The 25,800-nt window shown below is 43.1% G+C and overlaps 1 protein-coding gene across 4 annotated transcripts; it reads right to left on the reverse strand.

Moving 5' to 3' along the window:
• Positions 1–684: 684 nt before the first annotated feature.
• NME9 (NME/NM23 family member 9) lies at positions 685–25,401 on the reverse strand (the record flags this gene model as incomplete). 4 transcript variants are annotated; one of them, XM_084232196.1, is made up of 11 exons in its annotated part: positions 685–752; positions 6,990–7,135; positions 8,488–8,642; positions 9,549–9,641; positions 9,939–10,021; positions 12,685–12,760; positions 14,181–14,297; positions 14,821–14,892; positions 16,982–17,085; positions 19,093–19,150; positions 25,369–25,401. In XM_084232196.1, the coding sequence occupies 11 exons, from the start codon at positions 25,399–25,401 to the stop codon at positions 685–687; spliced, it is 1,005 nt and encodes a 334-aa protein (XP_084088322.1). The 4 variants fall into 4 exon arrangements, with proteins under 4 accessions (XP_084088322.1, XP_084088323.1, XP_084088324.1 ...); XM_084232197.1 differs by lacking the exon at positions 685–752 and having other exon boundaries at positions 6,894–7,135; XM_084232198.1 differs by lacking the exons at positions 685–752; positions 14,181–14,297 and having other exon boundaries at positions 6,894–7,135.
• Between the last annotated feature and the right edge of the window lie 399 nt (positions 25,402–25,800).

Here is a 25,800-nt window from a genome sequence, read left to right on the forward strand (position 1 = left end):
GTGTGAGGGATACCTCAAATTTTTCTTTTCTTATTTTGTGTGAAAATCTCTTTTCTACAGATTTTCCAGGGTTTAAGCATTGCTTGCTGTATGAAAAACTTTACTGAATTATATACAGTTTGAATGAAATGTTATTTTAAAAACAAAACAATTGTTAAGTGTTCCATAAAGGTTATGTTGAATTTTGGTCAGATGAATATTTGTAAGTAAAGAATATATGCATTTCTGAACCTCAACTTACATAGATTTTCTTTATAAAAACAAACAAAAAAAAGAAGAAAAAGAAAAGTTTGGCTATAGTTGGCCTGAAAAACAGGCACTATATGTGGTGCTGTGCAAAATAGTAAGCTAGCATCTTACTGCCGTCATTATCAGCAGGTACAGAGCTGCTCTTCAGCCTAATTCAGTAAGCTCTCAGGCTTCCAAGTCAGATGCAGAGGGTGGAGTGGACTGAGGTTACAAAGTCACCATACTTTTTTAAAACTTCGAAGGGAACTACAACTACTGAGAGTGAAAGCCCAACTGTGACTCTGTGGGCTCCCCTTGGCAGGAACTGGCACCGATAGCCTCCTGCCCGCCCTAATTCCTGTCACCTGGCATAGCAGTGTCTGCCAGGACCCAGACCCAGTCGTGGAACCTTATACTCAAACTGAAGTAGGTCATTACTTCCTGAAAACAGTCCTGTCACCTTGGGCTTCCTGAGACAGCATATATCACTGTGAAACTAAAGAATGTCCTGTAGACCCATCTGTAGAAAGAAGCAAAGAAAGGAAACAGTTTAGAAAGCTGTTTTTCCCTTAATTATACTCAGTAAATGACTAGTCACTCAGGACTGCTACTTAAGTATGTTTTTATAAAGTTTGATTGAAATATTAGTGAAAGATATGGCTAATATCTTTACCTGCCTCAAGCCAAAAGCACTGAAATTTGTGAGAAAGAAAGAGAATCTCCCCAGGATGACTGACGATGACTTCTATTCTTTTTATAGCGGGTACTGCTTAGCCCTTTGCCGCTCTTAACTTGGCACCTGCTCTAACATCTGGGTCAGCTTCAAGTTGTAGTCAGCAGGTTGCTCTTGACTGTTCGAAGGTAGAACCAGCCCGCCTTTTCCCTTTGCTAAAAGAAGGTCCAAAAGGTCAAAGGCACTGCAGCCAGGAAGCGAGGTCTGCGTCCAGAAGCTCGCCCTGAGGTGTGCCGCCGACAGGATCCCAGGCCCACCATCCACTCCTGATGGGTCTGCTCAAGTCGCAAACACCCCACCCCCAAACTGCACCTTCCCTGGAAGATTTAAACATGTTTGATTGCAAATGAATGTTTCTAAAATGTATTTAATACAATTTCTCCTGTACGCAACATGACCACCCAAGATTCAAACAGAAATTTCCAAGTTGTTATTTTTTCAGCACATCGCCAACTTAAAATCTGTCATGACAGGGACTTGGGTTTTGTGCAGCCATCAGGGTGCTAATGTGAAAAAGCCAATTTAAAGAAAATCTAGTTTATTCAGAATAAAGCCTTATTTAGGCCTGCTCATTGAGATTTCTAGTACTGAGAAAATATCCTAGGTTGGCATTTGTAACACAAAACACTAGAGAGTTGGTATTCCAAAGTACCAGGTAAATATAAAGAAACCAATAATGAATTGCTGAGACAATCTTGAACCCAAATAGCATTAGAAAGCTGAAGGCCCAATGAAATAACACTTCTACACTGAACTCTATGGATAAATCTTGCCTGTGACTATAAATAGATGGTCAAAGAAAAAGTGTTTTACTATAATTAACTTTTCTGATTTGAATGAAGGAAATGTATTTATTGAAACAGAGCTGTTTGCTGCTTTACACAGGTGCAGTGTTCAGTCAGCAAGGAAGGGGGAGGAATGGGACTTGGTCTTGTGTCTCCACTCAAGTTCTTAACAAAGCTTCTCACTCTCTCTAATACTGCATTCTGTTTCTCCTTTTGTGCCCTGATTGTAACCCAAAATTTATGAACTAGAAAAGAATGTCCAATTTAATAAGTTGCATTTTTTTCCTTAAGCACTTTATGCAGAACAATACTGGTAGTGTTTGAATAATATGATTTTAACACATGCTAATAAAAGCCAAGAAAAACCATGGCAACTTTTAAAAAAGAGTCTGTTTTCCAAATGTCTCGAACATTAGGAAACATTAGAAGATAATGTGTACTAGTTTTTGGCACCTGATTCTTAGTGTCTAGAGACGTTGGGAGGTGACTTTGTATTTCAGAGTGGAAGCCAGTGCCATGGGGTAACTGCTACAGGGATGCCTGCTGCAGTCTGGGGCCCCTCTATTCCTGGCCTCCAAAAGCCCCGCAGACCATTTGCAGGTCACCACTCCCAGCCATCAGGACCCCCCATCCCCGTGTTGCATCTACTCCCTCTGTCCTCGCCTTTTCCCCTTCTGTAGCCTCAGCTCCATTTGCCACCGCCTGCTGGACTCAGACAGAGTTTGGCAAATGACCAGCTGCACAGTGTGCACACAGCTGCCATGCCCCCACAGAGGTGCCCAGATGTTCTTCACCTGCTTAGTGTGTGCTCTGCTTTTCCCCACCTCTAAAATGTGGAGAAGCACCTCCTGACCTCACTAGAAACAGGGAAAGCCAAGGACACTCATCCTTGAATGTGGAGGGAGGCTGGTGAGTGGTTGGCAGGAGAGGAGAATTCTTTGAAAGGGAAACTTGAAGTGAGGCCTGAGAAAGGAGAGGAAAGGGGACCCCCCACCTGGGTAGGTGCTGGTCCTGCCCCAGTCCTGTCCCTTTGCACTGACTTCCCTGGTTGCTGGGCAGAGACACATGTCAGAGCAATTTGGGTCCATGGCTCGGCTTCAGGAAAAACAGGGCACTCCCAAGGAGCACACGGATCCTACAAGCCACCTTTCCTCCCTCTTTCTGTGCAGCCCCTGACTTCTGGCCTTGGCTCTGCCAGGAAAACAGCCTTTCACTGAGTAGATCACCAGTCTTCCTTGACTTCATGGAGCTGGGCCTGCCATCTGGCCTGTCAAGCACTCACACCCAGTCACTAAGAGACCTTAATGCCGAAACAACTGCCATCATGCACCTGACAGCTTCTATTATAAGAAGCCAGATCCGGGTCTCTACGAAGAAATTCCATCCTCAGAGAGTGAGCTGGTATTTCAGAGACTCTCAGGAGCCATCTCACTCCGCCACTCCCCAAATCCTGCCACAGACTTTCTGGAGTAAGAAAGGAAATGCCTTCCCATGTAATAGAAGGCTACCCGTGTTGCCACCCCTCTCCTCTGGTCCTATCAATTAGTGCCCTTCCTACTCCCCCACACAGCCCTACCATTCCCAGCTACTCCTGGGAAGACAAAGGTCATCAGACCAGCGCACATCTCCCCCCACAGGGTCACTTCCCCCAGCTATTCTTCCTCTCTCTTCCCTGCTTTCAGATGCCTGATCTCTCCTCTCTTCAGTGACAGAAGATCCTTGGCATTTCGACTTCTGGGAGATCAAATAGCTGTCAGCTGGGTAAACTGCCGAGTACTTCATTCAGAACCACACAGCACCTGTGGTGTATAAACCCAGGCTTAGGCCTCTAGTGCTTCAAGGTATTTGCCAGCTCTTAGATGGGCACAAGCCAATCATGTCCCTTTTAAGCTCACTCATGAAAGGGAAGAGCACAGCCCTTTGGTGTGCTGTGTGTCTGGATTCTAGAAGAGTGGACTCAACTTTCTTGACAGATCCTGTTGTGCAGGTTCCAGCATTTGGTTGCTCACAAGGGCCTGTACAGTGGGCATGTGTGTTTCCATACAGAGTGACAAAGTCATGGGAGAGGCAGCTACCACCCTGTGTCACAGGCCTTGGTCTCCACCTTCCCATGGCCTGACTCATCCAGTCTGGTGCCAGCAAAGTGCCTCATGCTATAAGGAATGATGTCTCTCAAAGTGCAGTCTCCTGGCATCTAACTGCCCACGGACAGCATTTCTTCAAGTCAGGAGCAAAGTTCTCTGAAGAAAACCAGCAAATGAAGGTAATCACTGACACTGCATCGTGGTGTAGGAGATCACAGCCTTTCCTCAGAGAGGAAAGAGAATGCCAAGGCTTAGTGAGCTACAAATAAGCTGAAGAGCAAACTGGCTATGTGTGTTAATGTTCACAAGGGTAATAATAGTTTTTTTACTGAAAACCTCCTATGTCCTTCAAGGGCACAACCATGGAAGGACAGCTCAACCAGGCAACTCAGTGGAAGCCAGAGACAGCCTGGCCCCGTAGCAACTCAGGTTTTAAAATGAGCCAGAAACAGAAACCCCCAGAAAATGGGTGAAGGGAACATTGGGAAAATTAGATGAACCCTGACTCCAAATGTAACCTCCAGGTGTTGTTTTGTGAACATACCCTGATTGTTTGAGACCCACAGATGGGCAAACTCAGTGATATCAGGCCTGGTGGTATAGCCCGGAAGGTTGCTTGGTAAGTACTGAAAGCTGATTTACACTTCCCTCCATGTCCATATCTCCAAAGGGACATATCGAGTCCATATATCATGGAGTTGGATCCATGATTAATGGCATCCAATTTTGTTGCACTGTTTTCAAATTCATAGTTTATCAAGCTTCAATTCTTTTTTTTTTTTTTTTAAGAATTTTTTTTTTTTAATACAATAGCTGGGGTACAGGCCAGAGGCGCAGGAGGGTGAGAGGATTCACTAGAGACAAAATGGGGAGCAGAACAGGCAGATGGACTGAGAGTACTGCTGAGGGGAGCAGCGGTCGCAACAGGAGAAGTCTGCCATGCCATGTGGGAATCTCCCTGGCTGGCCAGGAATCGAACCCACGCTGCAGAGGCTGCGGACAGCTTTACAGCGCTGTGCTCGACCCACTGCGCCACCAGGGAGGCACAAGCTTTAATTCTTGAATCTATAAATGATTTTTTTATTAGGGAAACACTGCCCTATGAAACTCAATATTCCGAGATGACACCATATCACAGCAGAATACGGTAACTGATGTCCATTTATTTTGTAAAATCCCAGAGATGGTTAAAAAAATTATGTTTTATATACTGTTTAATAAGGCAGAAAAGCATATACTGTTATTTTTATTATCCATTAAAGATAGCTAAGCTCAAAAAATCCTGGTTCTCAAAAGGGCTGGTTGCAGTTCTGGAGGTTTCCTTAAATGCAGCAGACACAAGTACATCTCGTGGACACGGCCCTGGTCCCATGCATAGGGAGAGCAGCACAGTCATCTCAGTCCTCGTCCTTAGTTTTGGCCCCGTGGCCTGTGGGACAACAGATAGTCTATGGGACTCTTGAAGCAAAAGTAGTCTGTGCCAAGCACCATCCACACAAAACAAGAAAAGGGACGCTCACTATATCAGAGGTGAAGTTAGGGGTCAGGGTGGAAGAGATAGCAAAGAGTCCTAATCGTTGTGTTAGGGAGCATGTGCAATTGTACAAACATTTGTACATAAAGAATAAAAAGAAAACATCATTTGTTGAGCACTTGATATGTGTCAGACACCAGGCTAAGCATTATCCTTAGTATCCTGTTACCTTCACAACAACCCATAGAGGAAGATAATTACTATGGATTTATAATTCTGGACCAGTAGTGATGCTACCATTATCTTCATCATAGATAAGGAAACTGAGGCCCAAAGAAGGTAAGTAACTTTCTTATGCTATTCAGCTGGTAAATAATGGAGCCAGGATTCAAATCCAGGATAGTTTGCCTCCAGAGCCCCTTAGCAGACAAAGTGCTGGTTAAGTTGCAAACACACTCAGCCAAAGTAGCATGACTCATCAAAGCGAATGATCAGAACACCACCCCCGTGAGGCTGCCTCAAAATGAAGCCTGTAAGAGACTGTGCACTTACTCCCAGATTGTGGTCTGGGCTGAGACCCTTCTAGAATTGTTCCCTTTGTTCATTATCACCCTAAAAAAATTCAGGTTCAAGATGTCCCAGCACAGTCCCAATAGCCACATTGAGTATTTGCCAGTTCACCTCCCCTGCTCCCCAAAGGACAAAGTGTCCCAAGACTCTGGATACATCCCCAGAGAAAAGCTGGCTCTGTTGGTGCCCCAGCAAGGGGAGAGAGGGGCGATGTTGAACCACAACATGTACTTGTATGTGTCAAGTTTGATCTCTGCTCCACCTAGAGTCACACTTCCTATGATTTCTCAGCTAAACTCCATGGGCGTGTCAACTTGTCCCTCAACTGGCAGCAGAAATAATTACACCTCTCAGGCCAGCTCCTGGCTCCTGTTCCTTGCATTCAGACCACGTTTTCCTTGCCTGCATTCTAATCTTGAGACCATGAACACTGCAAACATTTAGGTAATAAATTGGTTAAAACCCAAACATTCAGACACATGCAGGCTCTTTCAGATGTGTGTGTAGCCTGCTGCTAAGAATCCCATCCTCACACCCTTTGCTTTTCCAGGAGTTTCATCCTCTGATCCCTTCCACCTCACCTCAGGCTCAAACCAGACACATGCAACTCAGCAGGAGCAGCTTGACCTGGCCTAGTCCTCCCACTTGTAGGATGGGCTAAGTCACATGCCCTTGGGCCCTCTGGGCTTCTCACACACATAGAGATGACTCAAAAGTGGGTCTGAGGGAGCTAAGTGTCACAGCAGGCTGTGGGCCCTCTGTGAACCCTGTACCTATCAGGACCCAAGCAAAGGCTTAGTGAGGGGGTGCCATCACTTCTGACTGAATTTGAAGTAGGCTTCCAGAAAGTTAAATTTTCCCAGCTGTTTCCAGGGGAATATGCAAAGTAACTTTGCAAAAAAAATACAGGGTTCCAAAGTTAGAATGTAGCAAAAAGTTTGAGGTATTAAAAAGCAACACATTACTCTGAAAATGCCAAACAGTTCAGAACTGCTACTAAAGCTATTTGATAAGCCCTGTTTTCAGAACAGGACCTTATTAGACTGAAGACAGTTACCACATATTTATTATCAGCGACTCCAACTTACCGCAGATTTAATGAAGACCAGATCTACCTGACTTACCCAGAGGAGCTTTTGGAACTTCCTCTGAAAACTTAAAACTGGGGAAGAGCAATGCCAGTTCTCGGCTGGCGTCTTCTTGGCGTTCACTTCCATGGACGGCATTGAAGGGCATTTCTGTGCCATATTGAGCCCGGAGGCTGGGAACATTGACAAAATGTACAAGAACAATTATTTCATTTGTAGAGGAGTCTTGCTCTCTGGCAACATGGTCATCGGCTACCAATCAGCACCCTGCACTGCTTGAAATACTTCCTCTGCTGGAAATAACAAGGACAGCAGCGCAGGGCACTTTGCCAAATGTGTCACATACATGAGCTCATTTCACTTGTGCCACAGCTTGTGAGGGACACTGTCAAGATCCCCAGTTTTAGCCCAGGGGAGTCGTGTAAGCCCAGGAGCTGCCATTTTGTGGATACTACCACCAGGGCCCAGCACCCTGCTGAAGGCTTGATAAAGGTTTGCATAGTTAATCTTTGTAACAATACTGCAAGGTAATATTGACATAGCTAGGAATTCCTGTGTCAGGCACTGTGCTAAATGCTCTGTAAGTGTGTGTGTGTGTGTGTGTGTGTGTGTGTGTGTAGCACGTGCATGTGCCACCGCTTATTTAATCCTTACAATGATATCTGAGGCAGGTCTTATTTTAGTACCCATTTTTCAGATGAGGAAATTAAAGCACAGAGGGACTAAAATGTGGCCCAAGTTCATGCAGTTAGTAAGAGGAAGAAAAGGGATTCTGAAGTCTCTGCTCTTAGCCATGGCAGGTATTCATATCCCCATTTCACCAGAGAGAACAGAGGCTCAGAGAAGAGACTTGCCTGTGTATGTTGCCAAGATCTGATCCCTGGTCTGTCTTTCACTAGCACAGCCTCCCCCATATAGGGATGTTCAGGCTTCTAACAACTACAAGGTGCAACTGCAGCTACTTGGCCTGCTGCTTATTTCTTTCTTGTTGGCTGAGCCTCTCTCAGCTTCAAAGGCCAGACAATGAATTTGGCATTGGCCATACCAGGCTAAATAAACTCAGGGCTAAGGAACAGAACAAGCCAACCTAGTACAGTGTGTATAATACTTGGATACCAGGGGACCTTAGGTCCCTGGGTGAGGAGTAGGGGTGGGATCCTGGAATCTACATTTCCTGGGTAAGTATTGCTGGTGGTCCTGGGGCCATAATATGAGAGTCTCTAACTGCAGAGAGAAGAGTAGGAACTGAATCCAACAGCAGGCTCCAGAAGAGGGAGGTGACAAAGAGACAGCAATGAGCTGGAGACTAGATCAGAAGGTAAGGATGTGTCAGGATCTCCTCAAATACAGGATCTCCTCAAATACGAAGAGGTCAGGTTTCCCCGAATATATAATACAGAAGGCATCCAGGCCATCAGAAAGGCCTCTGTGCTCCCACAATTCTGGGCTGACATAGAGCAGGGCCCTCAGCTTCCTTGGATGCAGGTTTTGGGGTGGATTAAAGGACCACAGCTGGTAACATCACCTGTTAGGTTGCTCCCTCCTTGCCACAATGGGGTCACAGGGCCCCATGAAGGTTCGCCAGGTGCTGACCACGTCCTCAGCATCTTCAGTCCTGGTGAGGATCAGGAGGTGGCTGGGCCCACTGCTCATGTGATGTACCAGCTTCTCAAATGCCTCCTAGCACAGGGAGGGAGAACAGTGGCCTGGGGCAAGGGCGTGAGGCCTGCTCAGGGTCAGTGGGCCATCACTGACAAGACAGAAGAAGGTTAATGAGAGCCAGCATGCCCAGGGAGTAGGGGTGGTGATGACCAACCACACCCAGAGAAAGCAGATATAGGTTAAAGGCGGAGAGATGAGACTTTGAGTTGACTCAAAGTGGAACTCAATATTGACTCTGAGTTGAAGGTGAGTGTATAATACATTGGGTAGGGGCAGTTACAAAACCACATATGGGAATCATATGGATGCTTAACCAAGAGGCAGGATGTAGTTGAGTTATTTTTGTTTTTCAGTGCCTTGCAATTCTTCCCCCTTCTTCAAGTAATGGCATTCTGGTTTTCCTTTGGGGCACAGCTCCTCCCAATTTCACTCTGTTTTAGTTTGACAACAGGATGCCTGTCTTCACCCACCACACACACAGGTGGACTATGGCCCAAGACAGGTCGAACGACCCTTACTCCCAGTAAGTGAGCTGCAAGCAAGGGCCAATGGAGAGTGGTTGAATCTACCCAACTGCAACATGACTGTCCATACACTTTTGCTCCTGAGATTCCTCTGACTGCCTTGATTCTTCTCGCCATCACTGTTGTTCATTCAATTTTCTTCCTTCAGTCCCAGGAGTTATGGGGTATTCTTCCAGTAAACCCCTTATTTTATTACTTTGCTAGAGTCAAAATCTCTTCCATGCAATTAAGGAAATTTTGCCTGCTATAGCCTATAATCATTTTTCTGAGAGCAAATTCATGGCCCACTTGCCTTTCATATTCTATTCTTCATACTATTATATTTTCTCCTAACCTCAATCTATTAATATTGAAAAAAGAAATGAGAGTGTGTTGGACATGTGGAAGCAAATAAGCTAACCTCGCCAGCTCTGTGTTGGTAGAAAAGTCGCATTTCTGCCTCTGTCATGGTTCTCTCTTCATTTGTTAAAATGTCAAACCCAGCCTCCTGGATCTGTTGAAAATATATATAGATACAGACACATGTTCTGAAAAGGTAAATCAAGCCCAAATTCACATTTAACTTAGTTGAAAAGTAAAAGATAACAACAGGTAACACTAAAATCTGTGAGGACTTCATTCCCATATCTGTCCCAATTGCATTTAAAATATTTAATTTACTTAAGTGGATTTCAGCTAAAACTCCTAAAGTCCAACTTTTCCCACTAGGAGTCTATGGAAAATTGTACACGTCTCCTTTTTTCATGCCAAAAAGGTACAGGAGGGTCTGTAGGTACATGTTGTCTCTTACCTTCATGATAATCTCATCAGCCTTTCCATGGACCACTGCGTCTGGTTTAATGATTGCCAAGGTACAGCTCTTCTCTGAGGAAGCTGCAATAAGCCAAGCTGGTGTTATCAGGCCCTGGTCCCACAGCCCCCACCACTGAGGCTCCCAGGAGGCCATTCTCAGGGATGTGCAGCCTCCACATGACACTCCCAGTGCTCCCTCACCTGGCCTCTTTGTTGTGCACCTGCAGACCTGGACTTTAGTGGAAGCACAGGTCTAACTTCAGACCTCACCCTCAACCTGGTTGCACGGAACAGAGACATGCAAGGGACATGAACTATGGAGAGAAGGGATGGAATGAAAGGACAAGGGAAGGGAATTGAGACTTCTCAGGAACAGAAATCCATAAACAACTGAAAGTGTCATTCTGGAATGTGGGATGAACTGGCAGTAGAGGCAACACAGGTCTGGCCATTCTTGTCCCTTCCTGTCCCCTCTCTTGATTCTGAGCCTCTAATTGCTGCTTGCTGCGATCTCAATCTCTCTCTCTCTCTCTCTCTCTCTCTCTCTCTCTCTCTCTCTCTCTCTCTCCTGATTCCTTTCTAATCCTTTTTAACTCTCCTGGCATGTGGCCATAAGGACAGCCTCAGGTACTAATTCAACATGACCTTTCATGACTTTTAAGCACCAACACAGACTACCAACTGAATCTTCAGTCTCCTGTCTCAGTTTGAGTTCTCCTGAGTGCAAACTAGATTGGCCAACTAATTGATTGGAGCCCAGGCCCAGCTCACTGATTGGCTGCCCATTTGTCAGTGTCCATAGATCCATCCAACCAGCTGTGCCACCTGATCATGTCCACAGAAGCTGTAGGCAAACCCATCCTTATTGTACTCCTGTTTATATGAACTTGGCCTTGGTAAGCTACCTATGCTCTTCAGACTCTGTATTTCCTGTTCTCAACTTTCACATCAGTTGTGTTGCAATGAAACATGACAATGTCTGCATGGAAGGAAAACATCCTACTTTGAAAATCTCAAAAAAGTGTCCTGCAGAGGTAAGCAACAAATCTGTATTATTTCTATGGCTCTATGAACACTTAGACTTTTAGGGACTCTTGTAATAAATTCTGTATGAATTGACAGTGTGATCACTCAGGGGTGCAAAGTGAGAAGGAAAAAGGTCAGAGCACGTGACTGTGGGACTTCCAAGAACTCAACTCAAAATAGGAGCAAAGGAAAAGAAACCAGTGAAGTGGAGAGCTCGGACAGACCAGAGGGGAGGAAAACGTGGAAAGTCCTGACACCTCTGAAACCAAAGAGGGTTGTGGTAAGGAGGGCATGGTGAATATCGTCCCAGTCCTCAGAGAGTGGCCATAGGATGGGACTGGACCCTCCCCTTGGGTGTGGGATGGCTCAGGGAGGCGCTGCAGGGAGGTCAGTTTGCGGCAGGCAGGGCAGGGAGGGGGGCCCAAGGAACTTAGAAGAAAGGACAGCTGAGGCAAACGCCCACTTTGGGTTGTTTCCCAGATGGAGCAACTTCATCTGAGAGGAAATAATGGAGGAGAGAAGAAAGAGAAAATCCCCAAAGAAGGCAACAAATGTTTCCTGCAGAAACCATGTCACCAATTTTCTTTTCACACTTGCTCTCCTAAACTGTATCTCATTCTTTGACAGAATCTAACTCCAAAAGTTGGTTTTTTTTTTTTCATTATTCATGTGAAGAAAAAAAATATACCTTTCTATCTCGTGCAATAATAAAAGTCTTCCTTCTCCAACTCAGACCTTGAACTTAATCCTGGCTTCCCCTGGTGTCTCAGTTACACATCAAATGCACCATTACAGTGATGGGCTTTCTAACTGCTTCCTTCTCTTCAGTGTCAAATTAAAGTCTTCTCCTCATAGGTATGGTTCAGGAAGGACTGCAAAGTCCAGGATATGGAAATATTTGGGGAACAAGGGGAGAGGGGCAGCTCTCCTTCCTGCCTGTGACTTTTCCTAATAAACTTGTCCTTTTAAAATCTAAAAAAAAAAAAGGGGGGGGGAAGGTGTCAGGACATTGACTTGCTGACACTTCAGGAAAAAGGTGTTTAAAAAAAAAGCTCAAGGAAGCATCAAATAAGGGCTAAGGAAACTCCCGGCAGCATTACTTTACATTTACTTTACATTATTAGTGTCACAACTTAGGCCTCCCTGGTGGTGCAAAGGGTTAAACACCACATTATGAAGCAATCTGCAGCCTCTGCAGCACAAGTTTGATGCCTAGCCAGCCAGGGAGCAACCCACATGGCAAGGCAGACCCCTCCTGTCTCATCCGCTGCTCCCCTCAGCAGTGTATTTCAGTCAGTCTGCCTGTTCTGTTCCCTGCTCTGTCTCTGGTGAATCCTCTCACCCCCACCCCCGCCCATGCATCTCTGCCTGTACCCCAGCTCTTGTATTCGTAAATAAATAAATCTTTAAAAAAAAAAACACTATTAATGTCACAATTGTCCATTTTAATAAATGCAGTGTTTCCTGATGCCCAGTACTTGCTAAAGAAAGTCATGCCTGGTTTATTTGAACATGCTCAGAAAGCCATGAATGGTGCCCAAATGCCCCGGAAATACATTTAATACATTTGAATTCAGAGGACAGACAGCAAGATGTTTTAAGGTTCATCTCCCTAGAGTCCAGGTTACTCATTAAACTGATGATTGGTGTATGTTTTAAAAACACACCGCCCCCTATAAGTCTGCTTTGCTCTTTTCCTTGCTTCTTGTTTCACTCACCCACGTCCTCATCTTCACTGTTGTCTTTTTCCTGAGAAAAACATTCATCTTCATCACAAAGAGCCTCATCTTTAATCTAGTAGGAAATCAGAAAGTCGTTAACTAATTTAAATTTTTTTTTATTTTTTTAAGATTGATTGATTGATTTATACATACATTCATACAAGCACTGGGTACAGTCAGAAGCTCGGGAGGGTGAGAGAATTCACCAGAGCCAGAGCGGGGAGCAGAGCAGGCAGAAGGACCGAAGTACACTGCTGGGGGGAGCAGCAGGCAGCAGAAGGGGTCTGCGCGCCATGTGGGACCCTCCTCCGGTAGCCGGGAGCAGCCGGGGATCGAACCGGCAGCGCAGAGGCCACGGGCAGCTTCACAACCCAGCGCTCCACCCGGGAGGCCCAACTAATTTAAATTAAATGACTACAAAGACCTTCAAACACCTGCAGGATCAAAAAAAAAAAAAAAGCTAAGTTCCGAAAGGAAACTTTACAAGATCCTTTTTGTCATTGGTGGGGGTGAGAGACTTGAAGACAAGGAAATCCAAGCTGATCTTAAGATCGCGTCTGCCTGTTTCAAAAGCATCAAATAGCAACTAAGGAAAAAGAGTTGAAAAAAGGTTGGCAAAAGGAAAAGGAAGAATTGAAAAACATGTAAATATTAAGTGATTGGCTAAACGGTTCAGGGAAGCAGTGAAGACAAGGGTCATTTTCCCCTAGAAGAGGCACTTGAAAATGTAAGCATTTGTGATTTTCTTTTTTGGAGGGGAGTGAGGGAGGTGAGAGGAGGGACTGCCAATTTTCTGGGAAAAATAAAATTTGATTCTAATTCATTCTATTAAAATGGGACTTTGCTATTTGGAATTAAACATGAAAACTTGAACAATGAACACTGAGCAGTGTTAAGCTCATTCAGCAGATGCTCACCCGCCAGGAAATTCCTCTCTCTAGCAGGTGTGTGAGTTTTCAAGGGCAGCCAACTAATTATTGAGGGAAAATTTGCACCCTTTGTTATCATGGAAATAATTGATCAATATCACAAACTATGCTGATCCTACTTCTGCAGGTAATGACAGAATTTAATGTTTAAAGACATGAATTCTCTGGAATCCCAAGTAAAACCTTCAGGAAGGTGAGGTGAGGAGGCATGACCAGGAGAGGCTTCACCCTGAGGCTCACCCCTCCCACCCACTGCTTGATCTATAATATTGTTTTCATCTTTAAATTCATTGTTGAGAGTCAGAACCCCCTGTGAAGAGTTGAACTGGGTACAAAAGGAAAATGGATAAAGGAAATTAAAATATCTTGGATGAAGGAGACTTTTTAAAAAGGTTTCACAATGCACACAGGTTGTAGTGGGCTCTGCCTCTCCCCCAGTGTCCAAGGTGGGCCGTTAATGAAGCTTCCCTCCCACCGCTCCAGGGACTTAGTGAGGGCAGGGAAGGGCAGGTCTCGCCTCCCAGCACATTTCTGAGTTAGTGTTGGAGAAGTGGACCCCCTTACCACTCTCCGTTCTCTGCCTTCAGATAACACCTTCTTTTCAGCCTCAAGCTGATCCAGGATGGTTTTCTGCAGCAGTGGGGCATTTGCTCCTCTCACCACAGCCACCAGTTCTCCTCCCTAGAATGCAGTACAGACACGCTGGTCAGATTGCTACTAATCTCTCTCAAGAGACAGCAGGAGTGTCCAAGAGATTTTCTTAGGAGTGTGTCCAAGGTCAAGGCCCATCACCCCCAGAACCACTCTGTCTACCTCGCTACATTCTACTCCCTCCAGCACTTCCTTCAGGGCAAAGGGCAGTTAGTTAAGGGGGGAACTAGGCACAGTGGGTTATGAGTGACTATGTGTGACCCACACATTGCTCATTCCCCCAGCAAATACTTGCTGAGCATTCACTATGCCAAGCACAAAGACAGAGGCAAAGCATTCCCACCTGTGGTGGTTGATTGGGAAGGAGGAAGAGGGGTACTTTTGTTAAAGAAACAAAGTGATAAACACAGTCCAGGAGAAACTGGCACCACTTGTTTGGATCAGTGAGGCCTCTGGGTGACATCCACTGGGAAGGAATGCCAGAACCATGTGTTTATCTGAACCCTAATGGTTTGCAACCTTGAAATAGTTCTGGTTCTGAAAAGGCACTTACTGCATAAAACAGAAAGGTCGGCTCACATCTCCCTCGATATTTTTCAAGGACATCAAGACAATCTGCCTCTGCCTAAAGGAAAAAAGTGGTTAGCGGGACCCTGGGACACAGTGGGTACGGGGGCATGATGGCAGGAGACCCCTATACACATCCATCCCTAAACACCCCCACCCCATACACACCTACACCACGCCCATATATACATACCCCTCATACCTACCTATATCACCCACACATACAGTTAAACTCATATATACACACACACCTACACCCCTATCCCCACACTTCCCCAACTCCCCACATATCTATACCATACCCTGCACCAACATATATACCTACACCCACACTCCCACACACACATTCCCACGTACCCCGAGACCACACCCACCCCCCACATACATACTCATGCACACATACTCACACACTCCATACATCCTGTATATATGTGTGTGTGTGTGTATATATATACATATACATATATGTATATACACACACACACACACACACACACATACACACATATCATTACTGGCCTCCCCAGATGAAGACCTGGCTTACTCACACGGTATTCCTTCTAATGTCTTTGCATCAGAATCTTAACTACTGTCCTCAACATATGGGTAAGAATTGGTAAAAATACTTCTTTAAGAATAAAAAGAGGAGAAAATATTTTTTCCTTCTCCCCTCCCCATTACTATTCATTGCTGCCACTACAGGTGAGAACAGTATGAAAAAACCCTCAAATTCCTCAAACTTTGCATTTGTAGTCTGATAACCCCGTATCTGGATTCCCCACTGAGCATTTCCTCCAAGTTCCCTAGAGAAGCATCAAAACTGACTCCCAAGGGAGAAAGCAAAGTCCTTAAAGTCAAGCTCCTTGAGAGATTAGCATATGGAAGAAAGCCTACAAATTTTAAGCACCAAAAAAATAGACTGGTAGAGATTGAGTCAGCAGATCAAAGAGATCTGTTAAAAAAAAAAAAATATCACCCTACAAAGTCAGTCCTGCCCTGTCACCAGGAACTGCTGATTCTGGCGTCCATCCCCCACTGGAGCAACCTGCAGCATCCAACCAAACAGGCATTTCTTATGATAGATTTTTATGTGTTACAGTTATTGCTTTCCTCTTGCACAGATTGTATCTGTGACAGGTAATGATCCCAAGTTTTAATCATGCATATGAGTCAGGAAATTATCATATGCTTGTGAAAACATATGCTTTGTTTTTCTCATTGCTTACCTTAATGTGACTTTTTAAAAAGATTTATTTATTTGTGCATACAAGAGCTGGAGTACAGGTCAGAGATGAGGGTTGGGGGTGTGTGAGAGGATCCACCAGAGACAGAGTGGGGAACAGAATAGGCAGAGTGACCAAGGTACACTGCTGAGGGGAGCAGTGGGCGAGTCAGGAGAGTCTGCTGCACCATGTGGGTTGCTCCCTGGCTGGGGATCGAACTCAGTGCTGCAGAGACTGCAGATTACTTCATAATGAGGTGCTTAACCCCTTGCACCACCAGGGAGGCCCCTTAATGTGACTTTTTTTAAACTGAGAAAGCCTGCCTGTTCGAATACTATATAAGTTAGACCTTCCCTGGGAGAGGGTAGAGCAGGGGAGAAAGCAGCTGGCTGGTACTCTTTCCCACCAAACTGTTCTTTTCTAGGTTAATCATCATTTTGACTCCAAGAATACATCTTTTTCTTTCCTCCTCACAGTAGTAATTATTATTATTTTGTCATCAAGTGTCTGATATAGTCTCCCCTGTGGTCATTGACTATGAATTTCAAATCCATGCAGCTGAATGAGGGTCTCATACATTTTTCTGGAACTTATTCCCATTTCCATATGTTAATCCAGTTAAATGTGAAAAGATAAATGTTCCCCTTTAAGGAGTAGAGATTGAAATCTTGAAATTCCGTACTCTAAAAATAAGCTTCTGAGTTCACAGTACATGAGCTGTGAAGGATCCCGGAGGTAGGGCTCCTTGTAGGGTCATGGTGATGAGGTCAGAATCATCACCTCTAGAAAAATTATCATCACCCAGCTCGACCAGCAAATATACAACTGATACCTCTTCAGCAGCCTGAAAAAGGCAGTTCACTTGACCTGTTCCCATTTTAAATTTTTTTTATAATGTTGTGTGACATTCTGCTGAACTCTTACTAATGCAAAATGCAGAAGATCCAGGCCAGCCTCGATCCTCATCTTCTGGAACAGGCTCACCACGGGTTTGCAGGGGCCACACCAGCCTTGATAGACATCAACAACTGTGTGGAAGCAGGAAGCAGGAACAATCAGTGGGCACCAGCATTCACAGTGGCAGGTGACATTTATACCTATACATTCTAATCCCCCGATGGACTCTGTTTGCAGGGATATTTAATGGTGAAAGAGATTATCCCGTCAGGGTGTGAGCAAGCATATTCCTCATTCTTATGACTCAGTTTTTAAAATTCTAAACAATGATTAGTCTTGTGGAAAATCATTTTCTTTGCATGGATACTTTAAGGAATTTTTAGGCTATATTCAGTCAAGCCCAGCACAGAGTGACCCTCCATAAATACTTGGACTGAAGTCAACGATTCTAAAAGAAGAATTCCCTGTAGTTGACCTGTCAGCATGCAATCAGCTCTAAACTATTCAGATATAAACACAACTGGACCCTCCCCTAATGAATTAAGTCACTGGCTTTGGGTAAAAGTTTTTATTTTCTTTGTAAAATTAACATTTTCCTCCTGAAAAGTGAATCTGATAGAGACCTAAGTAAAAAGGTAGATACCTTTTGCTTCTTTGGTCCCAGTCTATACCAGGGCTGGGTGTGAGGGAATCCCCTCATCTGAGTACTCTAGATGTGAGGCCTCTAAGCAAGCTAATCCACCATAGGTGTACCAGATGCATGCCCCAGGTGGGGCATGGAAACATAGCAAGTGCTAGATTAAAATATAACAGTGGTCACATTTTAGAGGGAAGATATCTTCCAAAAGACCCCAACACTCACAGAGTTCATACCTAATCCACACACTGCTGTTTAGCGCTGGAGTGGCATGGTTGTGGGGAGTTAGGTAGACACTGCTTATGAACTACTGGGTCAGGCAATTTTGCTTATTTCTCTGTTTTAACATTTTGAAAGGATAGGTTTATTAGGAAAAGGAGAAAACAGGAGAGGCACCTGCATAATCACAGGTGGATGGAGAGCTGCATCTTAGTCAATTTTAATAGCTTGCAATTGTGCTTTTATTTCTTGATGATTCACATTTCAAAATTTTTACATCATGTGAAAACCATTAGTAGAACATGATATAAAATCATGAAAATTAGCATAGTCTCTGGCAGCACTGTACTCTTCTAATCAGGAAAGGAAGGCTTCCCAGTGGAGGGAGCCTGGTAATGGGCATTGTGGGAAATGTAGGGCCTGGCTTGGTGTGGGGTAGGGGTGGATATTGGGGGGATGCTGTGATGGGAAACAGGAGCAGCCAGACACAGTTGGGGAGTGTAGGGACACTGGGAGCAGACCAGCCTGCGGTGGGGCCATGGCTAATGATGACAGTGGTCACAGGAGAGTGTGAAACATGGGAGCTAGTATTTCTGTCCTGTTTACTATACAATGAGGATTCACAGTAAGTTGTAGAGAGGAGAGGAAGCTAATATTTATTGAACTGCAAAAGCGCCCCTACACTTTGCTTTTCTTTAAAAGAAAAAAAATAAAACAGTGAGATGGGTATTGTTATCTTACTATAGAGATGAGGAAGAGGAAGTTCAAGGAGGTGAAGTAATGCACTCAAGGTAAAAAATGAAAAGCTCTCAAGTGGTAGAGCCATATTCCTTACAATGCAGTCCCCTTTCTGCGTCAGGAATTAGAAGAGATTTCTGTTCCCTTAACAATCCCAAACAACCCCTGAGTATGATAACCAGCTAAAACAGCACTGTTATCCGACAGTAATGAGTTGTCAGAACTGAACTTATTAACAGATGTTCAAGCCAGATACATACATAAATACATGTATATATAAACATATGTATAAACATACATACATACATGTTTATTATATATAAACATGTATGTATGTATGTTTATACATATGTTTATATATACATGTATTTATATATAATAAACATGTTTATATAATAAACACACATGTTTATATATATATAAACAGAGAAATCTTTATTTACAGAACTCAAGGTATAGAAAATGATACCCATTGTTGTCCTCTTCACAATTCAGTATGTCATTTAGCAATTTTGAAAAGGATGGATCTAAGAAGTTAAATTACCAGTAAGTCCTTTGGAACTGAGCATTTCTTCCCAAAGTTCCTGTGTGCTGATGTTGACCTAACATCAAAAATGAACAATTGCTGTATTACTAATGGTACTGATGGGGAAACAATTTGATGTATTTGCTCTGCACACACTCTCTCTCCTGTGTCTCTCTGTCTCTGCTGTCTCTCTCTAAGTTACAATTACAGTTCAAGCTCTCCTCTTTCAGCAATCTTTTCTCTCTCTTCTGGTCTCCATCCCCACAAGTAACCACTTAGATAAGAAAATTTCAGACATTTTAAAAAAGATTATCAATATTTTTATTTGTTACTTGTCCTAAAATAATACATGAAATACATGTATCCATATACATGCATACAGTATCAGACTATATCTTTTTGCAATTTGTGTTTTCACTCATCAAGTTTTGACATTTATATGTATAAAAATATGCCTTTTTGTGTTTTAGTGAAATATAATTTGTTTAAATTAAGCATAAGTTCTTTGTCAGAACTAAAATGTTAGTTAAATGAGTCTTGAAAGATGGATACACCCATGTATCACACACCTACCACAATACAAAACATTTGTTACCCCAGAAAATTTCCTCCAGTCTCTTCCCAGGCATTTCCCACTTCTCACCCCAAGTAAGCATTGATCTGCTTTCTATCACAAAAGATTCATTTTGCCTGTGCTAAAACTTTACATATGTGTATTAACACAGCATTATTATTTCATGCTGGCTTCTTTCCCCCATCATATTTTGGGAATTCATCTGTGTAGTTGTGTGTCAGTAGTTTGTTCATTTTTATTCCTGATTATATTACAATGTATGACTATATAAAAATTTGCTTAATAGATATTTGGGTTGCTTCCAGTTTGGGGCTATTATGTATAAAGAGTTATGAATACTCGTTGAATCTTTTTGTATTCATGTTTTCTTTTCTTGTCAGTAAGTAAATGCTCAGGAGTAGAATTGCTAGGACACAGGATAAATGAATGTTCAGTTTAAGAAGAAGCTGCTAGCACTTTTCCTAAAGTGGAACCATATTAAACTTCCATGGCAAAGTATAAGAGTTCTGCCTATTATATATTCTCACTAAAATTTCATAATGTCACTTTTTACATTGCACACTAATGGTAATGCAGTGGTGTCTCGTTGTGACTTTAATTTCATTTCCCTAATGACTAAATGGTGTTAGCATTATTTAATGTGCTTATCAGTCATTTGTATGTATATCTTCTTTGAGAGTGCCCATTGGTTGTCCACTTTATATACTGGACTGTTGGCCTTATATTATTAGGTTGTAGAGGATATAGTACATTTGGGGGTACAAGTTCTTTATCAGAAATATGTATTGTAAATATTTTTTCTAAGTCTGTGGTTTGCCTATTCATATCTTTCAAGTCTCTTTTCTTGAACATAAGTTTTTAATAGTGGTAAAATCTAATTTACCAAATTTAGTTTTATAGTCAGTGCTTTCTAAGAAATATTTCCTCAAAATCACAAAGATGCTCTCACTTTCTTCAAGGAGCTTCATAATTTAAGCTTTCGTTTAAATCTTTTTAAGTTTCACTTAAGTCACTTGAGTCTTTGATCCATCTGAAATTAATTTTTGTCTATGTTGTAAGGGAAAGTAAAATTGGGGTTAATTTTTACTTTTCATGTATTTACCCAAAGGACACAGAAACATCAATTCCAAAGAACACCTGCACCCCTATGTTTATAGCAGCACTGTTTACAATAGCTAAGCTTTGGAAACAACCCAAATGCCCAAAAATAGATGACTGGATCAAGAAGATGTGGTACATATATACCATGGAATATTACTCAGCATTCAAAAAAGATAAACACATGCAATTTGCAGCAACATGGATGGCGCTGGAAGGGATCATGCTCAGCGAAATAAGCCAAAAAGAAAAAGAAAAATACCGGATGGTCTCACTCATAGCAGGAATCTAGAAAACTTAAATAAGGGACCAGGAAAATGAATATAAGAAAGTGAAAATCAACAAAAAACTATGAACCAGAGACACTTTTTGGGGGGCGGGGGGCGGGAGGGGAAGGATTGGGGTCAGAATGGGGCGTTTGCAATTGTATGGGGGAATATAAAAATAAAATTTATTATTTAAAAAAAAAAAAGAAGTTTAAATCCCAATTCTACTACTTATTACCTGGGCATTCTTAGCATATTATTTAAGCTCTCTGTGCCTTAGTTTTCCCATAGAGATAATAAGGATGATGAAAACAGCAGTATTTATCTTATGGGGTAGCTGTAAGAATTAAACATATTGAAATATATAAAATGTATACTGGTTGACATATAACAAGTAGTCAGTAAGTGTTATCTATTAACAAAGTGTTTCCTAATCGCTCTCCCCAAATCAAACAACTTCTGCATACTATATTCTCTTTAGTGTGTCAGCAAGCAACTTGTTTCATTAACATGAACACACATTGTGCAAAAATGAAAAAATGATGTAAGAATTATATAAAATAAATTACACATTAAAGAAAAAAAGAATATTATCTGGCCCCACAGTAGACACTCATTAAAGAGAGCCTTATAAGTAAAGTTCCTGGCACATAATGGGTGCTTAGAAAATGATAACTGCTACAATTATTTAGCTAGCTACCTCTTCCCTCTGAGGAAAAAAAAAAAAATTTTTACTTTTCACGTAAAGGGATAGTTATTTCTGCAGTTTGTTGAAAAGACTTACTTCCCTATTTAATTCTTTGACAGCTTTTTTGAAAGTCAATTGACTCTGTAAGCGTGGTTTTATTTTGGACTTTCTTCTGTTTGGTTGCCCTATCAGTCTAGTCTTGGACCGCTGCTCCACGGCTGTGGTTACTGTCGCTTTAAGTCTGGCCGCCTCGAGTTCAAGATGGCGGACTCGCGGGCGCCTGGGCTCACCTCCTCCCCACAGACACTGCGAACCAACTTTTATACTAGAGCAGCTGCCTTTGAAAAGGACAGAAGATTGGAGGATCACCGTCTCCACGAGAAAAGTGATCGCCACCATCTGAAAGGGTAGGAAAGGCTGAGACCGTCTAGCTGGGGACGCTACCAGGGAACTTGGGGGCGGGGGGCGGCGTCGGGGACTGGGAACCTCTCCCTGACAGAAGGGTTTAGTCCCTCACCAGGTGCCCCAGCACCTGGGAACTGTGAGGGTGAGGGGAACGCCCACATCTCATCTCGGTGTGGAAAACAGAGGGTCTTTCCTTTCGAAACCAGCGGGATTCTGGGGAGCAGATATCCCAGGACTACGCACAAAGGGGACAGATTGATCAGGGACATGCAAACCTAACTGAAGGGTTTATATTCGTTGAAACTAAAACTTCAGCGGGAGATACCAGCGGAGACGTCTCTTGGGCGTCTGCTCTAGCCTCTTATCTGTGTGTTACCTGAGAGGACAGACACCTACTGTTTGAAATCAGTTGTGGAGCCATCCTTGGCAGCTGAAGCTCCCAGTCAGTTCTTGCTCCACAGTAACTCTGGAGCCCGATCCTCTAGGGAAAACTGTAGAACTTGCTGGGAACAGACTTAGGATTGTAGCTTTCCAGCACTTCCCCCTCCCGGCACCCCTCAGCTTCTAGGCAGCCTCCTCTGCTACTCAGACTGCCCACCGTTCCTGCCTCTGTTGGAGCCCACTGTGCCCAGTTGCTATTCTTTTTCCTTGCCTCTGGTGAAAACTCTGCTTGCAGAACCTGCTAAGATCAGAGATAAGCTGCAACTGAGTTTCAGCCTAAGGCTACTGGTAAAGCTCTGCCCTTAGAACTTGCCTTGAGTTGACTGTGGTTGCAGATCCCTGCCTGAGCTCTAGAACCTCCTGCCCTCACCCATCTAGGCGTGTGCCCTTGGCACTCTACAGCAGCTACTTCCTTGCTTCCCTCCTCCTTCCACCAGTACAGATTGGATCCTCTGGCTATAGCCTGCACTGCTGAGCTCTAGCCATCCTGACTGGTTACAACAGAAAGCCTAGCATCTGGGGCCAACACCCTGCAACTCAATTCTAGCACAAGGCTAATAATCTGGACTAGGAAAGGAAGCCTACCCCATGCAAATAAACAGAGTGCCAAACAAAATGAGGACACAGAGGAATTCACTCCAATAATGGATCAAGACAAAACCCTGGAAAGAAATCTAATGCAGCAGAATTACCTGAAGAGGATTTCAAAGAAATAGTCTAAATTGATGCTCACTGAAATTAAGAGGAAAATTGATGAACAAAATGAGAACTACAGCACTGCAATAGACAAAATATGAAGAGAATCCAAACAAATCATAAAGATAAATAACACAATAGTTAAAATAAGCAATACATTAAAGGGACTCATACTAGATAATAGTTCTTAGAATCAGATATTGTGAGGTTTCCATATTCTTTTTCAAGATTTACTTGAAAAAAGTAAATTTTACTTATACCTTTTAGAACCAACTTGCTAATTTATGCAAAAACTCCCACAGAAATTTTAACTTGGGTTAGCTTGAATATGTGGATTGTTTTGGGAAAAAATAAAATCTTAACACTTAGTGACTGCAGTTTATTAACATGTTTCTCATCATATATTAATTTTTTTTAAAAGATTTATTTGTTTATTCATACAAGAGCTAAAGTGTAGGCCAGAGGTGCAGGAGGGTGAAAGGATTCACCAGAGACAGAGTGGGGACCAGAACAGGCGGATATACTGAAATACACTGCTGAGGGGAGCAGCAGGCAAGAGGTCTGCTGGGGCGTGTGGATTGAACTCCTGCTACAGTGGTTGCTGAAACTACATAGTGCTGAGACTTAACCCCTTGCGCCACCACGGAGGCCCCCATATTTTAAATCTTCCTTCATTTTCTCAGCAATGTTTTGTAGATTTCAGTGTATACCTTTTGCACATCTTTTGTTAAATATATGCAAACATCAGAAATAATGGTTAAATTTACTCCATTTCTCAGGATTGGTTGGAATTAGTTGGATAAGTTGGGACCAGTTGTATTGGCTGGAACTGGCTGGAACTGGTTGGAATGACAGAAAAATTGAAGATTGTTCCTCTCATTTTGTCTTAGCCCATCCTATCCTGTGACACAATTTCAGCCTGCCCCTTTACTGATCCACTTTGATCACTTGATTAAATGGTCTGCCAGGTTCCTGTACAGTGAAATTATTCTCTTCCCCTTTGTAATTAATAAGTTTTTGTAGGGAGTCACTTTGAAACTATATAAATGAAAAGACATGACAATCACCACTCATTCTTAATACCGGTATATTAAGGTCTGTCCCTTTATTTATTTATTTATTTATTTATTTATTTATTTATTTATTTATTGTTAATTTTGTTTTTTTGTTTTTTTTAAAGATTTATTTATTTATTTATACAAAAACCAGGGTACAGGCCAGATTCATGGGAGGGTGAGAGGATTCACCAGAGACAGAGCGGGGAGCAGAACAGGCAGACTGACGAAGCACACTGCTGAGGGGAGCAGCGGGCGAGACAGGAGAGGTCTGCTGTGCCATGTGGGTTTCTCCCTGGCCAGACAGGGTTCGAACTCATGCTTCAGTGGCTGGCATAGATTGATAGAGCTGTCTTTAACCCCTGAGCCACCAGGGACGCCCTGAAAGTTTGCTTTAAAATGTACCCATATAACATATCATCCCGACAATCTTATGAGAAAGCACTCCATCCCAATTCCAAGCCATGCCTACACATTCTTAACATCACTTTCAAATCACCCACTAGTTATTGTCCAGGAGCAGGAAAGAGAGCAGAAGCTGCCTTACAAAGTCACATATCTGGGGCAGAAATGAAGTAAGGCACCCTAAAGAACAAATGCATAGCAATAAGATATCAAAACATATTTGTTGAATAAACAATGACTGAAGAGAGCAGTGGTGGCAGAATCAAGTCTCTGCACAGCACACAAGTACAGACACATGCCCAAATTCAAAAGAACCCATATTATATTCTCTCAACAAGCTGCTATTATATTTCAACCAAAAATATGTAACTTGGGATTATATGGATTCATATATTCTTGGTTTTGTAGTTTTATTTTCTTTTAATGTTCAAATTTTATGGTTGTATAAGCACTATAAGCATAAATATTTTATACCCCATTTGGTAGTTTATATTTAAGTGCACAGAAAAATTGTCATTTATTTTTTCCTTTAAGATCAAGTTTAAGAACACCATCACATACTGCTGGCAAACCAAATACTACTTTTATTCTGCTTTTCTCCATCCACACCAACCTCCTCATCACCCAACCCCAAGTGCAGGAAGTAAACGCCCCCTTAAGGCTTACCTGCAGGGCAATTTCTTTCTTCTTACTGCCCATGGATCTGCAAGAATACAGAAGTCTTATTACTACGGACTCAAGACGTTCTGATCTCGCAACCTCGCGTCATACTCCGCAAGGATCAGACAAAGCCCTCTGCCTCTTTAAGGTGCCTACATAGGAAGCAAAATAAACACTTCACAAAGAAGCGGAGCCTGCTGCCTGCGGGCTGGTGGTTCGCTGGGATGTCTTCTGCGGATTTGCCATCCTGCTCCACTCAGGAGTCGGCTGAGGGGCGCGCGCCCAGGCCTTAGAAGCAGCGCCTGGCGAAGCAGACTCTCGGGCACCGCAGCGCCCGCTCAGGAATTCGAACGAAAAGGGGCCGTAGAACCCTGTTATTCCTATTTCAGTGTATTTTGGGGAAAATGAGCCACCGAGAATGACCTCTCGATAGTGCAC

The sequence above is a fragment of the Talpa europaea genome (assembly GCF_964194135.1).
Source record: "Talpa europaea genome assembly, chromosome: 4".
In the NCBI taxonomy this organism is placed as follows: domain Eukaryota; kingdom Metazoa; phylum Chordata; class Mammalia; order Eulipotyphla; family Talpidae; genus Talpa; species Talpa europaea.